General features: G+C 50.4%; 1 protein-coding gene across 3 annotated transcripts in view; it reads left to right on the plus strand.

Moving 5' to 3' along the window:
* IGDCC4 (immunoglobulin superfamily DCC subclass member 4) overlaps positions 1-15,744 on the plus strand; it is an 83,954-nt gene that overhangs the window by 63,128 nt on the left and 5,082 nt on the right. For 2 of the 3 annotated variants that reach the window (XM_084532766.1, XM_084532768.1), the window contains 10 exons: positions 231-401; positions 790-1,023; positions 5,339-5,446; positions 6,146-6,329; positions 6,991-7,118; positions 7,495-7,665; positions 8,217-8,354; positions 8,861-8,966; positions 9,639-9,873; positions 15,214-15,378. In XM_084532766.1, coding sequence (XP_084388892.1) covers positions 231-401; positions 790-1,023; positions 5,339-5,446; positions 6,146-6,329; positions 6,991-7,118; positions 7,495-7,665; positions 8,217-8,354; positions 8,861-8,966; positions 9,639-9,873; positions 15,214-15,378 — 1,640 coding nt within the window. The remainder of the gene's footprint in view (positions 1-230; positions 402-789; positions 1,024-5,338; positions 5,447-6,145; positions 6,330-6,990; positions 7,119-7,494; positions 7,666-8,216; positions 8,355-8,860; positions 8,967-9,638; positions 9,874-15,213; positions 15,379-15,744) is intronic. The other variant, XM_084532767.1, reaches the window with a different exon arrangement.

The raw sequence follows: 15,744 nt of genomic DNA on the forward strand, positions 1-15,744 counted from the left end.
CAGCAGCAGTAAGGGCTCTGACGGCTCCCTCCAGGCAGGCTCAATGGTGCTGAAGGCGTCCTGTGGTTCTGAATGTGATGAAGGGGGTTGTCAGTCAGGATATCAGCTCTGCCCAATCTCTAGTTCTGGTTTTTCCTGGTGGCAGAGGGCCGTGTGGGTGTTGCCGGGCTTTGTGGCTGCGCTTTGGGTGGGAAAACCCTTTTTCATTGGTGTCACCTTGGTTCCAGCAGATCAGGTTACCTCCATTGAGGTGGGTGGAAACGAAACACAGATCACTCTCTACTCACTGCATCCCAACAAAGTGTACAAAGTACGCATCGCGGCCAGCACCAGCATGGGCTACGGGGCCCCCTCTGAGTGGACCCAGCACCGGACTCCTGACAGGGACAACCAAACGCACGGTAGGAGCTGGATGGTGCCTGGGATTGGGAGCAGGGGCTGCAGGGTGTTATTTCTCAGAGGGGGAGCTTGAGGCATAACCAGAGATGTTTGCTTTCATTAGGGAATTCTAACTAATGGCTATGGTTGAACCAGGGTACCTGTGATTAAAGGTGGTGGTAACTCAGAATACACCGAGAAACTCCCACACAGCTTTTTGAAGTGCTTTTTCCTGCATCGTGCAGTTGGTAAACTCATGGGAGAGCACAACCACACTGCTCTGTTAGGCAGTGGAGGTGTCCTTCTGGCAGGATGGCCTCTTCTCACACCCCTTGCTCTCTGCCAAGGTCAGGGAGGATTCAGTAGAGCAGGAGATGAGTGATTGAACACTTTTTTCTTGTCCTCTTCTAGTCCCATTTGCCCCGACAGAATTAAAAGTCCGAGCGAAGATGGAGTCTCTCCTGATAACGTGGCAGCCCCCAGCCAACCATGCCCAGATATCAGGCTACAAGCTGTACTACCGCGAGGTGAGCCAGGAGGAGGCCAGCGATGAAAGCCCCCTGGATGGTGCTGAAGATGAGAGCTGGGACGTAGGGCCCATCAAGCTGAAGAAGAAAGTGAAGCAGTATGAACTGACTCGACTAGGTGAGCTGGTCATCTTAGCACTGGGTGCAGAAACCAGGTGTGACTCTCACACTTTACAGCAGTCCCAGGATCCTTCCAGGCAGCTCAGTGTTATCTGCTCACCTGCAGATGTGTAGAAGTCCACAACTGCATGAGCTGAGCACTCTGCCTGATGGGTTTTTTATTCTTTTAAGAGCACCCAAAATAATTGCTGATGTGAGGCTTTTGGGACTTGTTCTAAGCAAAGTTTGAAAGACAGAAATAGATGAAGGCAGTGTAGCAGCGATTGGATTTTTAACCAAGGGCCACTAATATACTTAGTATATAGTAATGAGGGGATATGAATCAATTACAGTTCCTTATTAGGTCAATATGAGAGTGCTTAGATTAAAATCACCAGTCAGTGCAATGATCTCTCCTTGTCTGGGTGTTTCTAAGAAGCTCAACAGTTGCATGCTATTTGAAATGTCTCTGTGTTAAAATGCAGATATGGGTTAATTCACAGCATACTAATTTTGGGTCAGCGTTCTCCTCCACCTCCTCTGAGGAAAAAGAGATACAAGAGTGAGTGTCTGTAGAACAAGTCTGCATTGCAGTCAGAGTTATCTGCCTGGCTCACTACATGTATTTTTTCCCATAAGGGGTTATGTTTTTGACATCTCATCATACTAATGAATTGATTTGCCCATCGATACTGGATGGAGAGAGAAAAGAGCCACGGCAGATGCGTCCTGGTAACAGGATTCTGCTTCTTAGAGTTCTTCCATCCCCCACTCATGCTTCATCCGTGCCCACTGCTGAGGCTGAGGGGCGAGTGCTTCTCCTGCTGGTTCATCTTAAACGGCTGAGGTGGATTGTGCACGGTGTAAGGGCAGCCTGCAGCACCTGGACGGACAGCTCGTGTCATCACTGAGCAGGTTTCCAGTACTCCAGGCCTGCTGCAGCCGTCCTGCCACTGAGAGGGTGTTAACAGTTAGGAGCTCCTCTGAAGAATTTAGGTCTGTAATTACTGCATTGAGGAAACCACATGTGAACATCATCACGCGCTGCTCTAACCACTGGCAAATCAGTTAGCAGAGGGGCTCGGGAGTGGGCTGAATTGGTTCCAAATGCTCTGGCATGGCGATGCTGAGAAGGCTGCTTGTTCTTCTGTAATTACTTCCTTAAATTTGGGCATCCGTCAAGACCTAATAGCTTCCTTATGATTTGGCTGTTGTGTATCAGCCATCGCCGTATCAGGAAGAGGCTCTGGTTTCTTCCAGCCATGGTCGTTCTCTTCTCTTCCCCTCGTGCTGCTGCATGATGTGCTCCTGCACGTGTACAGTAATGGGGTCGGGAATCTGGCTGTGCTGTGAAAGGCAGGAGTTTGGACATGAAACGAGGAGGAGGAGCAGCTGGGGTTTAAAGGAGTTGAGGTTTATGGCAGGGAGTTGCCCAGTGCAAGTACTTCCATCTGCTTTAGGGGTCCTGCAGGTAGCAAGGGCGCTGCACGTGGTGATGGTGCTGTCTGGATGGCCCAGAAGACATGGGCCACTGAAGTGTCCTGGCTGAAACTCCAAACTGAGTGAAGCTTGAAGAGAGAAGGTGTGAGGAAATCCCAGAATTAGGCACTGGGAACGCAAGGCTGTAGCTCAGACAGAGTTGCATGCCGTGTTACTGCAAACAAGCACAGCACACACACTGTGTGCTGCTGTGGTGCAGTCACTCAGTGCTCCTTGGCTCCACTTCTCTGCGCTGGACACACCGCCCCTTGTCCTGTCTTGATTTAGGGTTAGCCTGAGGGATAAAATCCTGTGTAGCTTGATTTGGATTTCCTGATTTCCCTTTTTTTTTTCTTTTCGGAAGCACAGTAGGACAAGAGGGGAAATGCCTTCTGATGGGACAGCTCCTCTTGAGACATGTCTCAGGCAGAGGTGGATGGATGGGCAGAAAGCAGCCATGGACAGAGCTTCTTGAGCACATGAGTTCTTCATTCACAGCAACAGTGCAGCTCTTGCACCAGCAAAGAGCCCTGCCCATGTTTCCTGCCTTAATTTCCCATGTTGTTGCTGGTCTTGCTACTAATATAGTGCCAGCTTTGTCCACCACCTCTTCTCTGTCCTGCAGGCTTCCTCTTCCTCATCCTTTGCCTTACTCTCGATATTTGATTTCTTGATTTTGCCTTTGGTTATATCCCAGCTCCCTCTATTTGAGCTGTCTGAAGCAGGAGAAGATATTTTCTCCTGTACTCTTGCTAAACTCGGGAACAAACCGTGTCTCCTTGGAGTGATATCACTAAGGTCACTCTTTGCATCTGCTCTTACGTGCAGAGTTCTGTGCTGAAATCCTGCCAGAGAGGTGGGCAGCTGTTCAAAGGTACAGAAGAAACACAGAAGCTTTAACGATCCCATGAAATCCAAAGGAAGCTGTCCTGAATCACCAGGATGGCTTATCCCTGAGAAATTCTCATCGATTCCTATCTCTGTTCTAGCAGTCGGTCTCTGTAATGGTGTGTGACTACCAGGGCTGTAATCGACAGGAAAAACAAATGGTAAGGACCTGATCCTGTCTTCCACGTGCCCATGGAGGAAGAGTGCATTCCCCTGGAAGTGACTGCCTGGAGATCAGGGCGATTTCCCACTTAGGGGAACACGTGGCATCTGGCCTACATGAACACCTTGAAAAACTGAACGGAACAACGTATTTAGCATATTGGATATATTACACACAGTCGTCCAGATTAGTGATTTGAAATGATCTGGACTGGATTATTCTGCTTATACTTAATGTAGGATGGAATGTAGTGAAATACATCTGTTTCCATGCTGCCTACTAGCTTCTTGACAGCTTGATAGAGCTTTATGTCTGCTTGTTCTGAGAGTCTGAACATCTGGGCCTGTGTATAAAAATTGAAGCCAAACCTCTGAGAAACCCAAAATACCCCTGTTTTCAGAATACGAATTGCTCGGTCACGTAGCAGAGCTGCTCTGGCTTCATGTCTGAGTGGCTGCTGTACTTTTCCTACCCAAGGATGGAGATGGAGGCCTTCTCCTTCCCTTCCCTTCATGCCCCAACAGGAGCTGCCCGCAGCTGGATCACATCTGTGAGCTCTTCCTCATCATTTTGGATCCCATCATTCATGATGAACCCAGTGAAGCCCAGCCAAAAGCTCAAGCAGGAGGCTGGGGCATGCATGCTGCTGAGAGATGGGCTGGGGGTTCTTTGTTTCACCAAGCCTGTGGCCCCAGCTGCTTGGAAGTTGAGTGCCTTTTGGCCTCTTCCCCCTTGTGTGGGTTTGAAGCATTTTCCTGTGGCTGGAGAGTGTGGAGAGGCAGATCAGGCTGCTTTGGAGGCAGATAAAACTCTGTTTGCTTTGGAGATTCTTTCAGGGACAAAAATGTGGCTGAACTGTTTTTATATTCTGAGCGTGAACATGTGTTGTGGAGCAGCGAGAGCCTTGGGTAATTGGTACCATTAGCCTCTGGGAGCGTAATCAGCGCAGTAATAATAAAATTGGCATCAATAAGAAGGGTTTTGTTCTGCTTACGTTGCCTGGCAAAGCAAGCAGTGATCTATCCGGGCAGGGAATGAACAGGCTCGGCCCAAATTAACAAACTTCATTAACATGCTGCAGTCAAGGCAGCTAAAGACAGTCTGAGGCTCTTGCTGGGCTTCTGAATGGGCTGGCTGCTGAAGGGAGAGGCTGGCGAGTGGCTCATTTGAGAACTTGGGATGTCCCAAGCTGTTTTGTTGATTAAACATCTCCATGAAAACCCCCTCAGGTGTTTCTTAGCATGGCAAAGGAAAGTTTCAGATAATGAAAGGCAGGAGGAAAGGGAGAAGTGGGTTCTGGACCAGGCCAGTGCTGTTTGGTGACGTGGTGCCCTGTCCTGCAGCTCATTTTGGGATCGGAGTGTGATGCTCCCCATGGAGCGTGTGCCTGGCTGATGGGAAGGGGATGTAAAGAGGATCCTCAGGTTTCTGGCGTGGGTTTTGTTTGCGCTGTTGCTTTCCAAACTGCAAATGTGGGAACTCTGCTGGGGAGGCAAAATAGTCCCCATACAACAAAGCTGTTGGTGACTTAAATGGACAAAAGTCCGTTTGCTACTGATAATTTCTGTAAAAAGGAGAACGAGGGAGTAGCTGTGACGATAAATGCTCCAGTTGTGAGACAATATTTGAATGTGAAAACCCTGTAAGAGGAAGGGGGTGTGTGTGTCCTGATGCATTTTAGCAAATACAGCTCTGTTAGAGCTGCTTTCTTGGGAAAAGCTGGTCAGCTGTAAGAAAACGTGTCTAAGTGGAGGAGGACCGGTAAGAAAAGTAACCCCAGTCAAACCCTGCTTGATTTTTTCAGCTCCTGGGAAGCTCTACGAGGTGAAGCTGGTGGCATTCAACAAGCACGAAGATGGTTATGCAGCCGTTTGGAAGGGCAAAACCGAAAAGGCACCTGCAGCAGCAGTAGGTGAGGAATGCCCCATTTGCTGTCTGTCTCTTCTGTTTGGCACGTGGCCTCAAAGGAAAGATACAGGTACAGAAGGACTTCAACAGGCACAGTGCCAAAATGGGGAAGGTCCCAAGATAAGGGAACTCCCCTTGACAGTCATTGCAGTTGTTTTGGAGGAATTATCTTGGGAAGGAGAGAATGGAGCGAATTTTCCTCTTTCTCAGTACTCTCTGGCCCCATGAAGTGGCTCAGGGATGGTTTTGGAAATGCCCGGTAACCTGGGTTTCATCTCTTACGTTACACAGATTCAGGAATGTGGGTGATCTGCATGCCAGGTTTCTCAGTGTTAGAAATTGAAAGCTGTGATCCCAGCTCTGCCAGTCTGTGGTGGGGTGGTGAAGAGCCTGGGCTCCTCCTCACCCTGGTGTGGGCCTGTTGAGCAGGTAACTTTGAAGCTGGCCTCCTGTATGCCCCAGCAGTACGCCACCAGTGTGGTGTGGGGGTCCTCACTGGGATTTTTCCCCATAAATGAAGAAAAGCATGGACAGCTGTGCACACAGATGGGCTAAGCAGGACATCCATGGTTACACTGGAGGACAACATCTTTTTGCAAGCTTCACAGCCTGTTTTATTCCCTGATTTCTGTCTGTGATAGCTGTCCCTTGCCCCACTGTCATTGCATCTCCACATCTTTCGCTTTGTCTTGCACCACCGTAGATCCCCCGGTGCAGAAGGGTCCCCCACTGCCTCCAGTCCAAGTCTATGCAGAGTCCAACAGCTCAACATCCATATGGCTCAGGTGGAAGAAACCTGACTTCACCACGGTCAAGATCGTCAACTACACCGTGCGCTTCAGCCCCTGGGGCCTGAAAAACGCCTCTCTTGTTACGTACTACACAAGGTAAAGAGGGATGCTGAGGGTTCATCTGCCATATATTGCTCATATCAGGAGTAAACACAAGGGAGGAGGAATCTGCAGGGATGTCCCAATTCCTGGCAAAATCCTGGGTGTTTTAAATGCTGGGATTGTCTGCTTCAGTCACAGATGGATTCAGAGATGGTGAAATGTGGCACTGGGATTTCCACAGTGGGAGTTTGTCCATGACCAGGAGGCAATTTACAGACCAGTCTCTGCATCTTTTCTGTATTATATGGACCTTATGTGCTTATTTCCCTGTTGATGACAAAGCCAGGCACAATTATGGCCAGACTCAATGCATCCGTGATTTGCAAGGTGGTCCTCACAAGTTTGGTTTAAAAATGGCTAGTGTCTAAGGAGTTGTGATTTGGGGATATATTTTAAATTTAGATTTCCATGCAGGTTTTCAGCCTGTAGCTAGGCTTTTCTCTGCAAGGACATAAAAAGGGGCCCCAAAGGCTGGGAACCTGCTTTCCTCTGTATCTGGGAGCTGAGTGCTCTAGCATTCACATGACCACAGAAGATGAATATTTAGGTGAAAAAAAGTTAGGATAACCTCTTACAGTGCTCCTGGTAAGGTACCAGGGTAGCCATGGGTTCCATCTCCTGTTAATGACCTTGTGAATGCCTCCTCTTTTGGCAGCTCGGATGAAGACATCCTCATCAGTGGGCTGAAGCCCTACACCAGGTATGAGTTTGCTGTGCAGTCCAATGGTGTTGGTATCGATGGGCCCTTCGGCAGCGTGGTGGAGCGGTTCACCCTTCCCGACCGTGAGTATTTATGGGAATTGAACCTTGATCTTTCCTGGATTTCTGTGAATCTCCATCAAATCCCTGAGAGATTCCAAGCTCTGATGTCACTGTGTACATAAGAAGCTCAGAGATGCTCAGGGTTCCAAGCCCACTGAAGGAGCACAACAAATCCTGTCCTGTAGCGAGCTCAGTAGCCTCCTTCCCTCTGCACTCTCAGCAGCTTGTTTGGATGAGCTGTCCAGCCACCTGGGTCACACATCATTTTATGTGTGCCAGCATAACTGTGGCACCACTGAGAAAGATTCATGGAAGGCACAGTCATCATGCCCTGAAGGCTAGGTGCTCTCCTCCTCGTTTCTGCTGCTCACAGTGGGTCTTTACTCACATCTGCCAGGTCCCTCAACTCCTCCGTCTGACCTGCGGCTGCACCCACTCAACCCCTACGCCGTGCAGGTGCACTGGTGCCCTCCTGCCGAGCCCAATGGCATCATCGTGGAATACCTCATCCTGTACAATGCCAACAACACGCAGCCTGATGACATGTGGACCTTGCTGACACGAGAAGGTGAGACATCCAGGCAAACACCTGTCTTCAGTCTCTTCTAAGCTCAACTAAATGCCCCACCAGCTATTTGGTTGCTCCTGCCTTCTCCCCTGAGTTTTGTGTCAGCCTACAGAGCCTGGGCTGCTTTTTGCCTCTCTTTGAGTACATACAAATAAATTCAAGCCACCAGCGTTCATGACACATATGCTGATCATTTCTTCCGGTCATACAAGAGAGTGCAGGGCTGTGACTGATGAGAGATGTGAAATCACGTACATATCTAGGGCTGAAACAGCCATTATTGTCCAGCAGACATCCAGGAGATACAGGCCACTGCCTGGTCACTCCTAGGAGGATTTATGTCAGCAACACTGCATGCAGTCTGTGTCATCAGCTCTGTAAGCAGCACATTCATTAAGACCTAGGAGGTGTCTGAATTACTTCTTAGAGCTCATGGCACAAAATCTCTCACTTCTGGCAGTTCAACAGACTTCCACTGCTGCTTCGCTGCAGCCCTGTGAATGCACTTGAAATTGCACATTTTTAACCTCTCTTGGCTTGCTTTTGATCAGGAAATATCTTCAGCACTGAAGTGCATGGACTGGAAAGTGATACCAGATACTTCTTCAAGATGGGAGCAAAGACAGTGGTGGGGTCTGGTCCCTATTCAAACGTTAAGGATGTGCACACCCTGCGGGAGAAATTGTCTGGTACGAATTTCCCCTTTGTCCCGGGGCAGGAAACGAGTTGCAGTGCTGAAAACCGCAGTTCATCAGCAGTGGCATTTCTCTGTTTGCTAACGAATTGCCTGGTGTCACCGTGCAGAATGTGAGATGAGACTGTGGGTAGGAGAGTGCAGAGGATCGCAGCGGGGTCCTCAGATGTGCAGCTCCGTAGGCCCCAAGCAGCCCCAGAACCCATCCCGCAGCAGAACTCAGTCTCTCATCTGCCATCTCAGCCCCCCTTTAAAGGCACGTGCCACCTGCATCTCGCTGCCTTTGTTAGGCCTGTGTAGCATGAAATTAATGAATATACATGGATGCCAGCTTGCTTTAAGGTGTTCTAAATTGTCACTGCCAAGCCATATTTAATCCTTTTCATATATAAAGGCATCACCCATTGGTTTTAGTGAAGCTGATGGTTCTCTGAACTGAGAACACTTTGTGCCTCCTTCCTGCTAACAGCTGAAATAACGCAGCTGTCCTTCCCCTCCTAGATGTTCTGGACATCCACTCTGTCACGGGAATCATCGTGGGAGTCTGCCTGGGGCTGCTCTGCATCCTCTTCTGCATGTGCGCCAGCTTTCGCAACAGCAAGCAGAGGTAGGTGCCACCTCGCCTTGCAGGGGGGAGAGGAGGCTGGTGTGGAAGGAGGCAAAATGTGCTGGGACCTTCTTCCCTGTGTTCAGCTGGGCGGTTTGGGATGCAGTGCACATGACACCAGTTAATGTAGAGATTGAGTTATGGGAGCGTTAGCCAGCTAAAAGGAACATATATTTTATTTTTTTTTTCTGATGGGGGGAAAAAAAGGCAACAAAAGGGAAAAAAACACTATTTGCCATTTGCCTGGTTATTTCATGTGTGTGTTTGAGCAGTATTTTGCTTCTGATGCTGGACAACTCTAAGGATGTTTGGTAAAACTTTCACTTGGGCAGGTGATGAAAGACAGCGACCGCCCTGTGACTAACAGCTTGTTTTAGGTAGGATTGGACTCAGCCCAAAGCCCCCTGCTATTGCAGGGGTCTGGATCCAGCCACAAGCATTTGGAAAGACTGCGATAGGAAACCAGCTTAGTGCCGGGGGAGAGCTTTGAGCTGGTGAGAGATCCCAGGCCTCGGAACAAGCAGCTTCCTCACGAGTGTCAGGCTTGGGTCTAGTTGCTTCTACAGGGATGGGCTGAGTGGCCTGAGCTGGATTACTTTATCTGGTAGTTTGGGGCAGAGGAACACAACGTGAAGGTGATCAGAGAAGTCAACTCTTGTTGTTTTCCCTCAGGGAGGCCCTGCCAGGCCTGGATTCTCAGGCAGCTGGCAACCACGCTTACTACCACCGGGGCAGGCAAGGGGTGGCAGCTCCCAGTGCCACCTCAGACGCGCACGAACTGGAGTCCCTGATGTCCCCGCTGCCAGAGGATGCACCCGTGCCCCTGGGAGACATCACAGAACTGACAGAAGTGCACAGCCTCATCCACACCAGCCTCCCTGAGGACATCGTTCATGGGAAGAGGAAGGTAAGGACCCGTGCACGTGGTGACTGCACTCCTCCAGGCAGGAGCCTTCATTTGGGGTGTTCCTGCTGGGAAGTCGGGGTCTGATTCTGTCTGGCTCTGCAGAATGCGGGTAGTTTTGGCTGCAGGCTGTCAGGTCCAAGTTTGGGATCACTGTGCCATCTGCTGTCCTGCTTCACCTGCCAGGGGTAGTGACCCCTTAGCCCTAGAAGACAAGAAGTCTTTCCCAGCTTGCCTGACATTGCGTTGTCTTTCCCTCCTCCCTGCCCATTTCCTCTCTCAAGCTCGTCTGAAACATTTCATTCCATTAGGGAACCTTTAATTGGCCTAATTTAGTTAATCTGTTTATGCCTCTCTTTGTAACCCGGGGAGAGCATGTAAAGTAATTAGGAGGTTCAGTGAGACAAACGCCTTGTGAACGCAGGGGATTTGCACCAACAATCCTCCTGTGTGTCGCAGGAGGGAAGGTGAGCTCAGGATGTGTGGCTAACCTGTGCTTGCTGCTAGCAGCGAGGCAGCTGTGACTGTTTTAGGAAATAAAACACCTTCAGCTGCCTTTAACAGCCCCGTGCACCGAAGCCATGCTCTTGGCAGTCCCCGAGTGCCGTGTCGAATCGGTGCTCAGCTGAAGGAGACCGTCTGCAGCCAAGCCACATCCCTGGATTTCAGCAGAATGGAGCTGCCTTTCTGGACCCGAGCCGAAGAAAGAGTGTGAGGAATTTCCTACAGCTCTTTCTGTCAAATAAGGAACAAATGTTTTCAGCGATGGTGACTTACCCCGAGAACAGGTCAGGCGGAGGAAAGTCCCCTGCTCTGGGAGGCCTTTCTAGGGGCAGTGTATCCAGATCTCTCTTCCAAAGCAGGAGTGCTGTCTGCAGGGATCTGCAGGATGACTTCTGACTTGGGGCTGGCAGTGCCCTCCAGTGGGAGGGGGCGATTCTGCCTGTAGGTTCTCTGCCTCCTTAATCGAATGGGGAAAAGCAAGTGAGAGTTAAGGTTGCCAAGTCGTTTTGCTGGCAGAACAACCGGCTTGGCTTGTGATGGATGTGGACAGGGAAGCAGGGAGCACCATGGAGCAGCCACCCGGAGAGCAGCGTTGTCACCCGAGGAGCCCGGTGAGCTGAGGATGACCTTGCAGGTGACAGAGCTGGAGTGGTGGCCGGCAGCAACAGGCTGCTGTTGCTGGGAGCGGGCACTGGAGGGAGATGTGCGCCCGCACAGGAGCCCCCGCTGCCCCCTGCCCGCTGGGACGTGCCACCTGAGCCAGCCCGAGCTCCATCTCACCCACCTCATGCCCTGCTGGGTATATTCAGGTGTGAAAAGACACAGCCCAAAACCATCTTTATGCTGCACTTGCCAAGAGACTCCAGCGGAGCTTGGAGGCTCCGTGCTGTTAGGAGATGTGCGGGCACAAAGAAGGGACAGCAGCAGCAGCCCCTCTCTCCTGATCTCCCATCGCAGCGTGGGACCGGGTGGATTCCCAGCAGCGTGGCTTCAGGAGGAAGGGACAAAATCACGTCTGGGTGGCACCACGTGGAGGTCACACACCAGGGTCTGTACGAGCACTGACAAGTGATTTTTTTTTCCTTTTTTTCGTGTCTTCCCCTTCCCAGTGACCCCCAGGCTGCCGCCCTCGGCAGCGCGCTCTGAGTGACGCCGTAACGCAGGGGCCGTGGTGCCGCAGCTCCGTTTCCCCTGACAGATGGACTGAGGATGCTGAAATGGCTCTGCTCCAGGCATCTCTGCCACTGCTGCTTCGGGGCCAAGCAATTTGGGGGGTGGGGGAGAGCATTAAAAAGCATCTGCTTTCCGTGGAAGACTTGAGCTTTTCATTGAGGGAAGCCAAATCCAAGCGTTTTGGCCTAGAAATGTTTGCTGTTGTGCTGGAACCTTGCTTGTTTGCTGCCCAGCTCTGTCCTGGGGAGTCTCCTTCCACGGGGACTGTGTTTCCCTTGAAGCATCCCTGTTTTTCAGAGGGCAAAGCTGTAACACGTCGGGCAGCTTGGATCTCCCCAAGTTGTTTTTCATTTTTTTGTTGAAATTCTTCTGCGTGGAAGCAAAATCCCGATGTTTTCTGGAGAGTCCTAGGTAAGAGCTGTGCTCCCGTTGACAGCTGGCAGAGATTCTCCTTTATCTGACCGGGGAGAGCTTCGTGTTAGCCTCTGTGGGCAGGAATTTGGCCTGTTTGCATGGCACAGGGTTTTCCCTCTCCTACAGACTGGTACCACTCAGCGATGAGTCTCTTCTCTCCACTGTGCCACCCTTAAAAGCTGGGCACGTCTGAAATGTCGCCAGCTTTCTTCTGTGCAGGGCTTCAAGCCAGCTTAAATAATAGTCCCCATAAAACAGGGAAGGCTTCAGGATCAGCATTTCCTACATGGTCATTCTCAGCTCCTACATGTGCGTGAAATCTCTGCTTGTCGCTGGAAGGTGGCATGGTCTGGGCACGTTTTTATCAGGTGGAGTTTCTATGAACAGGCTAAAATGAAGAGGCTTGTTTGCTTTGATAAGGATTTAGCTGTAGTGGAAACACCTCTCATTGGAAGATGTTTTTATTAGTTTCCATTCTTGTGTTTGCAGTGGACTGAAAAAGGGATTTTTCCCTCTGAATTGGTGTTAGGCTGACACCCCTTCCCCTTGTTCTTCTATGGTAAGAAAAAAAAAACACAAAAGACAAGAGAACATTTCCCTGTCATCTTCAGCCATTCGCTGTTACCCTTGTGTGGAAACAAACGGTATCATTTATTACACCAGAAGATATTGCCTGAAAGAAACAGAAGCTTCCAGGCACACAAGACCTTTGGGTCTACGATGAAAGCAGACCTGGAGTTAGCTGCAGCTGCCCAACCTCGGAGACTCAGCCCCACGAAGGATCCCCTGCACCGTAACGGGCTCCAACAACACGCGGGATCTGGGCCATGTTGTGTGGCTGATGGCTTTTTTCTGTTTGTTGAAAGTTGCAAAGTGGTGCAAAACAAGTTTGTTCTTCGTTGCAGCCAATTTCAGCCAGAGCCGAGCAGGCTGTTCCCAGAGTCATCAAAACCTATGTAAACACGGCAGATTGACGTTTCCGCTAACAGATGGCCCGTTGGGGATTGCAGCAGAGCTGCCTGTTTCTCTCCACATTTTTTGGTATTCACAAGATGCCTGCAAGAAGGTTTTCAAGTTTGCTCTGTGTGTACGCGTATGCGTGTGATGCTCAGATCTCTCTGATGGCAAATATGCATGCGAGCATCTATAATAGGACCCACACATTTGCGGGCGGGTGTGCATATTTGTGTAGGTTCGGCGCTGAAATTTCCAGGCAGTATTTGCTCAGTAACGTATGTTCCTTGGAAGAGGCACAGAAGCCATCAGTCAGCGGTGGAGCTGCAGAAAGATGGCAGGAGAAGCAACCGGAGCGCATCGCTTGAGCATTCACATTTAGTGACATTCCTTGTCGTGAGCCCTGTGTGAGTGTTTGCTTGATTTCTTGCTGTTAGAGGGTAGTTTAGTGCTTGCCTGCTTACAAGGGAAGCAGTTAGGGGATGCTCTTGGCTCAGAGCATATTGTTGAGGATCGTGGAGAGAAAAACAGCCAAGCTGCTGCCTCCAGCATCTACTTCTGAATTAGACTGCTTGATGTCCACAGCTCCAGGTTGAGCAGCCCCTGTTCTACAGGGTTCAGTCACTTAAACGAGGCTCTTTACTCCTTGTTTTCCTGGGGCTTGATCCCAAGGCAGTGGCTGAGCTCCTGTGACTTGGGGTTGGCACAGGGATGGGATGTGCTCTGCCTCCCACCAGGGCAGGGTGGTCAGAGGGCTCAGGAAGGCTCAGGCAGCCCCTTGGCATGTAGGTGACTGCTTAAAATGCCTCCTGCCAGCACGAGGTAGCGTTTGCTGCTTGCTGAATAGCTGACTGAGGAATGCCTGGCTCACATACAACATCTGGTCCTGTATTTCTACCTAATTTCCAGCCAGATGGACCAAAGCACGAGGAGGTCAAATGACTCACGCAAGGTCAGGCTGATGTCAGAAATCTCCTTGCTGCCTTGGCTGGGCTCGCGCTGCCTTCTCTCTTGCTGGAGTAGAGCAGGGCTGTGCAAGCAGTGGCACGAAGCAGAGCAGAAGAGCAGAAACCTGGTTTTTCCCTGCCTGCCAGTGAGCAGTCGGTGGTTCGGGGGTGTGAATGGATGTGCCGCGCATCTTCACCCTCAACAACCACCATGCTCACACCACCAGTGCTCTGTGCACACCCACGCTTGTCGGGTCAGGGTGTCCTCTTCACTTTCTCTTTGCTTTCACCTTGCATCATCCTCTCACATCTGTCTGGGCAGATTTTAGCATCTGAGGAAGGAGCCTACAGGCAGCTGGCTCACGTCGTCCTTAAACCCGCGTGGTTGCGTCAGCAGCAAGGCTGAGCTCAGGTAGATGCAGGGCAGCCCAGTAAAATCAGACCCTGGAAAGCAAATACTTTTCTGCCTGTGAACTAATAGTCTGAGCTGTTAAATAACTTCAGCTCTTAAAGGCCCACATTTCCCATGCACAGAGGTGTGCATTCAACAGTTTATTGCAAGGGGAAGCTGAGAGAACCCAGAACAAATTGCGTTCAGCCCATATAATTTAATTAGATCTACAAACAAGGTAACACTGCTTGCCCAGGGGATTTCAGCTGAACTAGGAATTGCTTGGTGGTCTGTTGCACCAAATAAATAAATAAATGAAATAAGGCCCCGAATTTTGTGCCTCTTTATGGACGGGCAGTAGCCGAGTGTTTACCCAGGCCTGAGCTGAGAGCAGGAAATGTGCCCGCACGGCATTTAGCATTGTCTTCAGCCCTTGCACACAGGTGAGGGTCCTTTTCCACGCTGCGGAGCGTTGCTTTTGCCAAAGCAAATACTGGAGTCGTTCAGCTCCAGGCTTCCAGCATCCCCGTTCGCTTCCAGCTTTGCGGTGCTTTCAGGAGGCTCGTTCAGCTCGGGGCTGCTGGCAGCTTCGCAGGGGATCGATTGCAGGGGACCTTCAGGTGGGTTTTGTGCCATGGTGTACACTCAAAATGTGAGAATCAGTGGAAGGCCCCTTCTGAGTCCTGTTGAGAGCCACCTGGCAACTCGTAGCCACTTGCTCGCCATCAGACGGTGGCACAGAGCAGTGACCTGTTGTCGTGGGGTGACTGTGCCAGTCTGCTCCTATTTCGGTGTCTCCAGGAGCGTTCCCTGCGTTTAGCTTCAATCTCCCAACACCACGCTGTTCTCTCCAAGTTGCACTTCCCTTTTTCAAGCCATTTCTCATTTCAGGCTTAAGAGGATAAGGATCGGTGTCTGTGGTAATTGGATCTCTTCTCTCTCCCACTTTTTTTCCTGCAGTCTTCATGGAATAAATCGGCTAACCAGCCCTGGACAAACAGCATAGCCCGATACGGGGACGCTATCACAAAGGAGCCTCTCTCTGCCGTGAACGGATCACTGAAGCTCCCTTCCAGCGCAGGACAAAAGCTTTTGTTACAAGCTCTGGTTTACGATGCCGTGTTGGTGGGTGTCCTTTGGTTTATTGGCTTGTGCATTCTGATGTGGTTTTCTCCTTTTTCCCCATCTCCCTTCCTCCTTTTTGCAGCAAAAAGGGGAAAATATTTTCTTCTGAGCTGGCTTTAGTTGGCTGCTCACGGGCTTTATCTCTTTCCTGGGTATAGGAGCGCACGCCAGTGAGACGGATGGGATTTGAGTAAAAGCTGCTTGTTTTTTTTTTTTTTTTTTTTTTTTTTCCAAGCATCTCTGAAAGCCTCAGCTCTCCCCTCATCTCCTCTCTTGATTTAAGCCACCCCCCAAGGGCCTGTGCTGAAGAGGGCTGGAAAAAAACAAAAGCTGAAAAGGGCTCAGGCCTTTGGGTGGTGGCCAGAG

Source organism: Aythya ferina, assembly GCF_964211825.1.
Source record: "Aythya ferina genome assembly, chromosome: 11".
In the NCBI taxonomy this organism is placed as follows: domain Eukaryota; kingdom Metazoa; phylum Chordata; class Aves; order Anseriformes; family Anatidae; genus Aythya; species Aythya ferina.